This window comes from Micromys minutus, assembly GCF_963924665.1.
Source record: "Micromys minutus genome assembly, chromosome: 16".
Lineage (NCBI taxonomy): Eukaryota > Metazoa > Chordata > Mammalia > Rodentia > Muridae > Micromys > Micromys minutus.
Genome location: NC_137985.1, coordinates 47,248,736 through 47,261,040, shown reverse-complemented (window position 1 = coordinate 47,261,040; position 12,305 = coordinate 47,248,736). Strand labels below are relative to the sequence as shown.

The 12,305-nt window shown below is 42.8% G+C and overlaps 1 protein-coding gene across 1 annotated transcript in view; it reads right to left on the bottom strand.

The window, feature by feature from the left end:
• The window catches only part of HMG20A (high mobility group 20A), a 64,579-nt gene that overhangs the window by 22,933 nt on the left and 29,341 nt on the right, over positions 1 to 12,305 (bottom strand). Inside the window, exon 2 of the mRNA XM_080929874.1 lies at positions 2,960 to 3,052. Within this exon, the coding sequence (XP_080786000.1) occupies positions 2,960 to 3,048 (89 nt within the window). The 5' untranslated portion in view covers positions 3,049 to 3,052. The remainder of the gene's footprint in view (positions 1 to 2,959; positions 3,053 to 12,305) is intronic.

Here is a 12,305-nt window from a genome sequence, read left to right as displayed (position 1 = left end):
CAAATGTTTCCATTGATTTGGATGTCTTAGGCCACTAGGGCTCTCCTGAGGCTCCCATTCATCTGTTATCAGCTTAAAACTTCCTCAGTTTCAAACATTTTTCTTCCATCAAAATATGCTTATCAGGTTGGGAAATAATAGCAATCCAGCAAATTCCTGACAGACCTGGGCAGGTGGTGGGAAGGGAGTGGTCACTGTGTCCACTGTGCATGGTCCTAGTTAAAGCCAAAAAAAACCTCCCACTTCTACCTTGATCTTGTTTTCTCCTGCCTACTCAAGGAGAGATTTTTAGCAATTCTGCCCTGTCTGACATTACGGGTTCTTTCTTCTTCAGGATTGGCATACTCTGTTAAAAGTGTGTTTGTATAATTCTTAAAGCAAAAGGAACCAGAACAAGGATACTGTGTTCCACCTAACTTCCAGTGGAGGTCTTCCTTTGTTCCTTCCCTCAACAGCGAAGGCCCTGGAAAGAGCCGGTTAGACTCTCGGAATTCAACTGTTCTCCCATTCTCTCTGAAGCGAATTTCAAAGGAGATGCAAGCTTACAACTTTTATCTAGGCCACCGGTAAATATATGAAATCCAATGCCATTTCTCAGTATGAATCCAACCTAGCAGAAGGGCCTGGCACAGCCAGTCCCTTCCCATCCTTTGACACATACCGTGTACTCGGTTGCCAGCCCCCTTGTGTGCCTGTTTATGCTGTTGCCTCTGTGTTCTCACTGTGATTCTAGCTGACTGTTCCTTCTGTCTGTCTCCTGGATGCTGGAGCCTCCCAGAGCTTTAGGTGCTTCCCCGCCCCACCCCGCCCTCCCCTCCAGAGCTCATTCCTTTGGTGATTTTATCTGGTCTTATGGCTTTAATATGAGCTACTTGCTGATGATCTCAACTTTTTCTTTCTAGCCTAAACTGTCTGGAATTTCAGAACTCGTTATGGTGCTGCCTGACTGACTTAGAACTCTAATGAGCCCCTGAGTTTCTAGTTTTCTGACCAGGCCTCTTTCCTCAGCCGTTCTGTTCCTCCATCTTTCCAGCTGGTGATGCCGAAACTTTGAAACTGTCGTTGTCTTCTCCCTTTCACACCGCTCATCCGGTCTTGTCGGCAAATCCTACTATCAAAATAGCTCTAGGGTTCAATACTTCTCGCTGACTCCATTCCCACATCCCAGAGACACACTCCGATGAGGTTTTCTTTACAAGCTCACCAAAACTATTCTTGTCAAAGAATGAGTGGTGTTCTTCAGATTACTGTCTCTCTTCTAAATTACTCCAGAGTCTTGGATGTGGGTGTCCTTGCTCCAGCCCTGCCTTCCTTTGCCCCACTGACAGCAGAAAAGTCAGATCAGCAAGAAGTCAGTCAGATCTCCTTCTCAAACCCTCCAGAGTGTAGAGGTTAAAGGATCTTACAGCCCTGCATGGCAGGTTACAGCCTATTAGCATCTGGAGCATCTGCTCCCAGCTTGTTAGAAACACAGCTTGTCTATAGATTTTCAGAATGCATTTTAAGAAGATCCAAGGCATTTCCTCAGTACACTAAAGAACCACCACAGAGTCCTTTGTGGACTCCCACCATTCAGTCTGCTGCTTTAGCCGCACTGCCTCTCTGGCTATTTCTACAAGGCTCTTGCCTTGACTGCTTCTTCTGCCCATAAACAATCTTCTGTAGGTAGTAACATTCCAGTGAAGTGACTTTTTTTGGGGGGGAGGAGCACAATGCTCAAATTACATTCTCAGTAAATGTTTTCTTGGTACTGTCAGGCAGACTGACACAGACCTTTACTCTAATCACTCAGGGGGCAGAGGCGGGTGGGTCTGAGTTTGAGACTAATCTACAGAGCAAGTTCCAGGACAGCCAGGGATATACAGAGAAACCTTGTTTTGAAAAAACAAACAAACAAATACGACCAACCAAACAATACTCCTCAAAAAACAAAAACAAAACAGCAGCAACAACAAAAATCCTCTCAAGTGGAACAGAGACTTTCAAGGTAAGAGGTAGACATGGCTATTACCTTTTCTCTGAATTCTTTTACAAATCTCTCTAATGATCCCATGGAAAAGTGATGGGAGAAACAGGAAGTTTGCTAAACTCCTAAGCATCTTTTTTTAATTAACAAAGTTTTATTTTTATGTGTATGGTGGTTGTGCCTGTATGTGTGCCCTTGCACACATGTGCACACATATGTGCCTGTATGTGTGGAGTGGTAGGAGGTTGTTGAGCTGGGCATATGGGTGCTGAGCCCTGAACCAAGGCTCTGAAGAACAGCTAGTGTCCCTAACCACCCAGCCATCTCTTCTGCTCCTGCTTCTAAACATCTTGAACAAAGGATCATATTAAAGAGCTACAACTTGGGCTGAAGACATGGCTAAGAGTGCTTGAGGACCAGAGTGTGGATCCCAGAACTCATGTAATGCTGGCAAGATCCCTGTGCAGACCTGTAGCCCCAGCACTGAAGGAAGTGGACCCAGGAAGATCATGGGAGTTTGCTGGCTAACTCATTAAACAAAAAAACTAAAAAAACAAACAAATAAAACCCCCAACCAACCAACCAACCAAAAAACCAAAACAAAATAAACCAAAAATTAGTGCACACCTCACTTCCACCTGCCCACATACATGCACAAACCATACGCGAGTCTGATCTTTGAGAAACAAAACAAAACAAAAAAAAAAACCCTGCTGCAGCTTACAGAGAAACTGCATTTGATTTTTAGCGTGTTCTGTGTGACAGGTACTCATTCCCTTTGCCAGGCCCACGGTGCCACTGTACCAATTTACGGGACCAGACTGCAGCCAAAAGCACATTACAAAGCGGTTTACAACAGCTCTCTTTGAAAAGCCCGACAAATGCACCTTCTACACTTATGGTACAAAACTGCCTCGTTAGCATCTCATACTTTGTCAGAAGCTGTGTTCTGAAGCCTCTGCAGAGGTCCAGTGTCCCAGAGCAGCTGCTTACCCAGTTGCAGCCAGATCATTACTCTCCTTGGAGCCATCTTCATCTGCAAAAAGGGGCGGCAGGGTAGAGCTGGCCATCAAGCTCTCCATGTCCCTGAAAGGAAGAGGTAGTCATAAAAAGAAATTAATGGCTTAATTACTTCTGGTTCAAGCTCCACTAATTTAAGGGCCCCACCTTTCTTAGCTTTATTACATCAGCAACAGAATAGAAACTGACCTAAATATTTGTTTTCCTGACTTGGACACATCAATGTAAACTCAGTGGTTAAAGGGCTTTTAACTATAGTCTTTATCAACTAACCAGATGAAAAACAAGTCGGGGGCTAAGGAAATGGCTTAGTGGGTAAGTAAAAGAGGCAGTGTGCAAGAATAAAACCCCAGCTTAATCCTCAGCACTCACGCTCGAAGCTAGGTATGGCCCTGCAGCATTCATACACCAGTGCTGGGGAGAGGGGCAGACTGGAGAGTCACTGGGGATCACCGCTAGGCCATAGTAGCTGAAATACTGGACTCAGGGTTCAGTGAGAAGCCCTGTCTTAAGGGAATCCATTAGCAACTGATCGGATAGGGCACCCGATGGTCTTCTCTGCATGCATAGGTGTGTACATGCACATACATGAGAATATACCACACATACACACACTACACATGCAGACAAATAAATGTAAACAAGCCCAGTTTTGATAAGCACAGCATATGTTGAAATATCTTTTATTCAACCTCTAAAGTATTCTTTAAGAAAGTAAGGCAACGGGGAAGGGGGTATAGGAGTGGGAGAAAGGGGATAACATTTAAAATGTAAATACGGAGAATATCTAATAAAAAAGTAAAAAAATAAAGATGATTCACATTATACAGTAAAAAAAAGGAAAAAGAAAGTAAAGCAACTTTAACTTATTGTTATTGTGTGTGCCTGGCATGTGTGTGTGTGTGTGTGTTTTGCCCATGGTTTATGTGTGGAGGTCAGAGGCTCTCCTTCCACTGTGAGGTCTGTGCAGCAAGTATTTTTGCCCACTGCCCCATTTCCCCAGGCCTTCAAAAGTAAGCATTTCCTGTCCAGATTTTTAGATGAAGTGACCTAGAAGCGCTGCAACCTCGAGCAAGATGTTTAACCAACCACTTTAAGCTAGAATTCCACCACTGTAGACTCAGACAAAACTGCTGACTTAACTTACTGAGAGGGATTAAGCCAAAAGTACTTCATAAACAGAGAAAGGGCTAAGGCAGCATGTGTTTGGAGTATTACTATATGCAGTATTATTATTATAACATTACCAGCTCTTAGTTCCTCATGAATCATGTTTGGATTAAATGGCGAGAAACCTAGCCCTTCAGAACGGAAATAGTGCAAAGGAAGTAGAGGACGGAAGGCACACTGATGTGGTTCTGAGTCAGAGAAGCCACACTTCCAGGTCAGAAACGGGCACCAGTTCACTGCCATAACCCACAGCACCAACAAACAGCCTGCACCTGGTATAGCAAACAGCTCAGCTAAATTGAAGAAAACACATAAATCACAGGAACCTGAGGGTATGGACTGCAAGGATAAAAGGACAAAGTGACAAAGAGAGTAATTTCATTTAGCATATCTCTACAGAGAAGGATTTTTCCTTTTCAAGGTTTACCACCAAGGGCTTCACCCCATACAGCTAAAAGCAGCAGCAGCCAATTCATCATGAAAGTGATATTCACACAAAACATTCAATAGTGACCCCAAACATCAGCCACTTAAGTGGAACTGCAAAGCACTCAAGAGAGAAGGCTGCAATCAGAGCGATGGGTTTCACTGCGGAGGCCTCTGGTAGTCCTCAGTGCTGCCGGGAAGGGGCTTTGGGGAGGGGGCCAGCACAGCATCCAGAGCCAGCCAGTGTTTGTCCTGGGAGACAGGGGCATGGGGGGGGAATAGGAAGCCACTTTAGGGGATGCCCACCCACATTCTCAATGTTCAATAGAATGGGTTAATTTCCAAATACTAAAACTGACCCTTTCTTTCTCATTCTTAGTTAATTTCATTTCCAAATTTATTATTCAGCAGACCAAGATCCAAAAATAGCTGACCATGACGAAAAAGTTTCTCTGCATTTATCTTAGGAACCAGGGCATATCGAGAGCCTGGGAGGCAGAGGAAGGCGTTCATGCCATGTGCAGGAAGGCTTGAGAGTCATTTTCACTTTCTTAAAGACAAGGTGTTTATAGTGGGATACCTCTAACAAACACTATAAAATCCACTTGTTTTCTAGAATGATCCCAACTCAAATGTACTGAAGTTTTAATTCATATTATTTAAGACCAGATGAGAGCCCGGGCTTCCAAGGTGGCCAACACCAGTGTCAGCGTGCGTTTACCTTGGTTCCTTCCCCACAGAGAGAGTTGGATGCCATAGTCTAACAGCCACACAGCCTCCAGCCTAAAAAGGACTTGGTCAATTTGTTTCTAAAAGTGTCCCTAGAAGTCACTGGCCTTTCAAGAACCCCAGAGCTGGGCATCTGAGGCTTTTTGGCATTGCTCCCACATTCTTAAAGGGATATATTATTTGGCAGAGAACAAATTAACTATGTCAACATGGCCTTCTTGAGAGTGTTCTTCAGATATCTTAGTCAGTTTTTGAAATGTAGGGAGACAGCTGGATAACACAACCTTAACAACATATAAACAGAGCACATAAACAAAGGAAGTTCAGAGAACACACTCTCCACCCCCACCCCACTCTGCACTCTCTTAAGTTTGTGTTACTCAACCCATATGGCTTCAGATATATTTTCTCAGTTTCACTGAGCAGTCAGGCCCCTAAGAAATGAGTAATAAAGTGGGTGGAAGATAAAGGGGCCAAGATCAACAAAAGAAGGAAATGAAGGAAGGGCCAGTGAAAACCAGGCCTCTAAAGTAGTTCAGTAAGTTGGAAACTATAATGATTCTCAAGAATATGGCTTGGATCTCGTGGGAAGGAGCTTTCATCTGGTCCATGATGGGGTGATTCAAACTGAATCACAGCTACTAAGCCACTGAATGCCAAAAGTCCTTCAAGTGCATCATCTGGGCCTGATAATGTACCAGTACAGAGGTCACAATGAACTTCACAATCCCATGCAAGGCATTTAAGACATTTAATGAATGCTACTCTGGAAGGATAAAAAAATGTGTACAAAGGCAAAGCAAAATACACAAATTTGCTTCTCTACGGCAGTTTACATAAATATCCTTCAAGATACTTCCTGGCAGAGGGACTACCCAAGTCTTCTGGCTAGAGTCCTAAAAAAATCCTGTTGAGGCTTATGCTTTGAACTGAGTCTGCACCTTAGCTTTGGAAGCCCCCCAACTGTGTAACACTAACTATTCACTTAGCCAAAAGCTAATTTAAGGTATCTTAATAACTGATATAAATTATAAAGTAAAAATTATATCAATCATACTAACTAACCATTCTCTCTGTGTAGTAAGCTGGGGAACCAAGTCATAATGAGAGCATGGTTTTGGGGTATCTGGACAGATGGCCTAGTGGATACTTTCCCTACCAAGAGTGAGGATCTATGTACAAAGCTGGCAGATAGCTGCCTGTAATCCTAGCACTGGGGAGGGTGAGACAGGATTCCTGGGCCAAGTTGGTTAAGACAAGCTGAATCAGGAAGATCTGGGTTCTTTCAAAACAAAATAAGGAAAGCAAGCCACCTAAAGTCACCTTCAGGCTTCTACATGCATGCATATATGTATGTACTTATACATAATCAAACATGCATATATTCAAAAATAATAGCAAAAGGAATGTGGCTTTTGTTAACATAAGGCAACAAAAAAGGAAATTGGATGATGTTTAAAAAATATTCCTTGGACCAGGCAGGGTAAGGAACAGTGCTTGCCAAGCAGCTCTGATGACTTGAGTTTAATTCTAGAACCCATGGTAAAGGAGAGAACCGGTCCCTGGGAGCTGTTCTCTGACCTCCACCTGCAAGCCATGCAACATGGGCACCTGATGAGCAAAAAGTGCCTATTGTGTGAGCCCTGATGGCTCAAGTTAGACTGCCATAACCCACAGAAACAGATCCAGTGATGTGTGGCTGTGATCCCAGCCCTATGGGAAGACCGGAGGGCAGGACAGAACTCCCTGGACGCTTAGTGGAGTACTGACTATAGTAAGTGCCAGCAAAGACATGGAGTGATAGTAATCTCCACTGTTAATGGCAATTCAAAATAGTAAATTCTGTGGAAAAAATTTACATCTCTTCCAAGAGTAAGTGTACTTTTACTATGTCATTCTGAATTCATGATCTTTGGTATTTGACTAATTGAGTTAAAAACTATGTCCACATAAAACCTGCTAGACGTATTTGTAGTAGTTTTATTGGTATCTGCCAAACATGGATATAATAAAAATGTCTTTCAGCCAGTAAATAAAGGGTGGTATAACCAGATAATAGCATGTTATTCAGTAATATAAAGAATGAGCTAGCAAGCCATGGCAAGGCACAGAGGAAATAATACACATTACTAAGTAAACGACATCAATACGAAAAGGCCACACATTCAGTAATATTGCGCAAGTCTACTAATTTGATATCCTATGGAGTAAAAGACCTAGCTGTTGCCAGGCTTTGGTGTGGGGAACAGTGAACTGAAACTATTCTGTAGGGTACTTCAGAGGGGAGACATTACCATATGTCCGTCACAACCCACTGCATGTGCACCACCAAGAGAGAACTTTGGTGTGGATTACAGTGATGTGCCAATTCTGTACTGATTACAAGGGATGTGCCATCCTGGCCAGGATATTGACAGTGGGGTCAGCTGTGGGTTTGCAGTAATGGTGAATGCATAGACTTCTACTTGCCTCATTTTTCCCTGTGGGCCCAAAACTGCTTAAAAAATGGAGTTCATTCCTTAAAAAATTACTGCATTAGACATTTAGCAATTATATAATTTACATTTTCTGGCACATAAGCAGGTAGGCAGTCACACAACTGACTTTGCTGTGCCTGCACGTGTAAGTGGAGGAGGCGGAAGTACAGCGTCATCTACCAGCTGAGAATATTCAGCAGGCCGGAGGCACTAGTCAGGATCTTTTAGGTGGGGATGAGAACACTGCTCATCCTACTTGGCAGTTAACTGGGCTTCAGTTAAATGAGATTGAATAAAGAACTCTTTTGCTGTAGACTTTTAAATGGGAATCTGAGCAGGCCCAGGCAGGGGGAGGCAATCAGTACAGAGATTCCTGAAAGAATGCACAGAGAGCTGAGCATCCTCAGCCCTGGACCTCAGCCTTGTAGGTCTGAGTGGAAAAGAAATAAGAGCAGGAAAAGAGTGAGGTGGACCAGTTTAGGTGGTGGGCATGCAGCTAATCCCAGCACATGAGAGGCTGAGGCAAAAGGACCACAACTGAGGCCAAACCAAGCCCAACCAACCAACAAAACCTTGGGGGACTGGAAACTCAGTGGTTAGAGCACTTGTTGTGCAGAGGGTCCAGGTTCAAGTCCTGGAACTGGCACCACAGCTCATAATCTTTAGGATTCCAGTTCCAGAGGCTCTGATGGCCTCCTGCAGCCTCTGTGGGTACCAAGTGCACACACGTGGTGAACAGACAGGTTCAGGCCAAACACTCGACATTAAAGCAATACAACAGCACTCCAAACAGAGACAGGTGTGGTGGCACATGGTTTTACACACGGGAATTGTACGGTGGGAGCTGTACGGTCAATAGTACTAGGCCAACCTCAACTATATAGTGAGTCTGAGGCTAGCTTGAGCTACACAGTGAGATCTTGTCTCAAAAACTTCAAAAAATAAGGCAGAGAGATGGTCTTATTTTTTGACTAGAGGCTGGGCAGAACAGGTAGTGTACAGGGTTCTTTATTTCTAGAATTTCATCTCAGGCGCCTATGAGTGTTACTGATTTAAAAAATTCTAAGAATAAGAGCAGAAAACCAAATCATTCATTTATTCATCCATTCAGCAAACACTCACTGGCCCCCTATCATATCAGGCTTGTCTATACACTGGGGATATAAGATGATTTCAACAGGCAAAAATCCTAACCCTTTTGGAATTCACAATACACTGGGGCAGACAGACCAAAACTACTGAGTAAATATATGATGTTAAATAGTGAGGTTTAGGGGCTCAAGGGGAGGGAGTATTTTATATGCAGAGGCTAACCTTAAGTGCAGTTCTTTTGGGAGAAACTGTGTATATGCATGTGAAGGAAGAGCAGGCCAAACAGATGGAACACCTAGAGGGAAGGACCACGCCCAGTGTGGCTGAAGGAGGTGGCAATCGGGGCTGGACAGATCCAGAGGCAAAAGCAGTAGTTTGAGAGCGAACCACAGCACTAAGCTTTGAAGGTTGCATTAAAAGTTTGGCTTATGTCCTAGAAAGAAAGTTACTATCCGTAAATAAGGCATGAGATCTAATATTTTTATGGGGTCACTCTGGCTGTGGGCAGGCAGAGTGGGAAATGGGTAGAGACCATGAAGGAAGTGTCTGCAGGGAACCAGAAAGGCAATAGAGGCTTAGAAGGAACCAGTAGTAAAGGTGGGTGTGAAGTAGTCAGACTTTTGATATACTGAAGGTGGAGCTAGCCTGGAAGTTTAAAACAAACCAAATACAATTAGGAATAAATCTATGAACTGTGCCCCATCTATACATTAACTGTGGCCTATTGATCTGATTCATAAAGGGTTGGCTGTACTGAAAATATGTTATTTGTCATTTTTTTGAATGCAGATAGGAATTTTGCTACAGGAGAAATAACTCAGCAGCCTCACATTGCTTGCAGCTCATACATTTTCAACAATAAGCCCATGTCCCTTCTATTCACCATGGCATCAAGACTGTACTTGCTATCAATAGTGGGCAGCTGAGCTTTATGGCATTTTACAGTATGCAATCTTTCTTGGGCTAGAGATGTTCTTCAAACCAAGAAAGGAAAAGAAGAGGCCAGAGTTAGAAATAAACTTAAGTCTGCCATCTTGTTTAGGGTGTTTATGAAGTAACAGTTTTGCCAATATAGGAATCAAATAATTAAAAGAAATCCCACACTCAGTTTCTTTCTAGACAGGTGAATTCCTGTACACGAGCATGTATCCCCTTGGTAGAACTCTTATTATTAAGACATACATGTACTGGAGGGAAAAAGTCCCCACAAAAGTTAAAAAGCAGTGTTTGTTTCAGTGATAACAGGAAAAATAAAAACACCACTTTCTTCAGCCAAAGCAAAACTTGTCATTTTACAACAGGGTATTATCTTGGAGTTTACGGTCCATTTGTTTGGCTGTTTTATGGTGTCTGTTGGTCTCAAACTGTTGATTCCTACACAGCCTACCTAAGCACTGCTTTTATTAGCAGTCAACAAAGAAGTGAATGCCCAAGACCAACTCAGACCAACAGTAATTCAATAAAATTTGGCTTTCCTTTCTCAGTGTGGAGTTCCTGGTATACTACAGCAGTAAAAAGGTCAGCGTGAGGGCCTGGGATGGAGCTCAGCTGATACAGTGCTTAGCTGGTACTGAACTTAACCCTACATAAACTGACCATGCTGGTACAAGAGTGTAATCTCAGCACCTGGGAGGTGGAGGCAGGCAGATCAGAAATTCAAGGGCACTCTTGACCTTACACACTGTGAATTCAAGGCTAGCCAAAGTTAAAAGAAACACTATCTCAAAACAAAACAATTAAACTGAACTCTTGTAATGTACACCTTACCCCAGCACTCAAATTTGAATTGTGAGTTTGAAGCCAGCCTACTCTAGTGAGCAAGTTCCAGGACATGTAGAGTTACACAATGAAACCCTGTCTCAAAACAAAAACAAAGGCTGGAGAGATGGCTCAGTGGTTAAGAGCACCTACTACTCTTCCAGAGGTCCTGAGTTCAAATCCCAGCAACCACATGGTGGTTCACAACCATCTGTAATAAGATCTGATACCCTTTTCTGGTGTGTCTGAACACAGCTACAGTCTACTTATATATAAATAAATAAATCTTAAAAAAAAATAAAGGCGTGTACCAATACCACCCAATACCATTATGCTTGTTAAATTAAAAACAAAAATACAAATAAAAACAAACAAAAGGAAGAAAGAAAAAGGGGATGTTGGAATAACTATATTCCCTATAGCATATCATGTGATATTTTCTCTCTCATATATACACACTCCTATCTCTCTCTGCCTCCTCTCTCTCTCTCTCTCTCTCTCTCTCTCTCTCTCTCTCTCTCTCTCTCTCTCTCTCTCTCTCTCTCTGGTAGGGGTGGGGAATAAACCCAGGGCCTTAGCAATGGTAGGCAAATTCTCTGTTCTAATACTGAGCCACATCTAACTAAACATCTATATATGACATTTTAAAAGAACAAAACATTTAATTACGCAAAGCACAAAAATAAAGCATTTTATTTGGTGAAGGTATGTGTATTTTGCACTCTCTTCTTGGTAACTACTTTTTTGTATCATTTGTGTTTTATGTGAATTTTTATATGCAAGGCCTGCTTGTATATGTGTACCAGGTGTGTGGAGTGCCAGCAGAGGGCATGGACCCCCTAGAAGTGGAGTTCTAGATGTGTGTGAGCTGTCATGTAGTTGCTGGGAATCAAACCTGGGACCTCTAGAAGAGCAGCAAGTGCTTTAACCTCTGAGTCATCTTTCCAGCCTCTCTTCTTGGTGGTTCTTAAGGAAGGTTTATCAGAATTAGAGAGTTTTAAATTAGCATGGTAGCACACATCTGTGACTCTTGCATTTAGGAAGCAGAGGTGTTGGAAGGGGAGGCCTACATACCGAGGACATTCCCTGGGAAGGCATCTTTTTTCTTCTTTGTTTTCTGGCCCTTTCCTCCTCTTCCTGGTCCTCATTCTTGTCTTCCTTCCCTGTTTTCTTTCCTCCCAGCTGCTTTGAGGTGAGCAGTTTTGCTTTACTTCCATTCTCTACAATTAAACCCAGCTCATCTCAGCCTCATGGAGCTAAAGCAACCATGGCTTGATCCTCCAAAACCATGCCCCCACTCCAAAAAAGAGAAAGGTTCTACTTTACATTGATTTTCTCAGTGTTCGGTCAATAAAAGACTAATACACACTGCAGAATGGCAGAAGTAAATAGAATAAAAACAACAAATTCATGTCTTTTTATAGTTATACTTCATAATCTGGAGACAGGCCAATAGCTAACAACTACGTGGAAAGGTGGTAATGGCCAGTAAATGTAAATATCCATTTTAGCATACCATGATACAGCGATCTAGATGAATTTGTGACTAAGGTAAACAGTGAGGCGACCTTTAATTAATGCACTGGATAGCTGAAGGATAGGACAAGAACCAAGCTAACTGACAGATGACAGCCTGGAGCACTTAGCTATTGAGAAGTCCAGTTAAT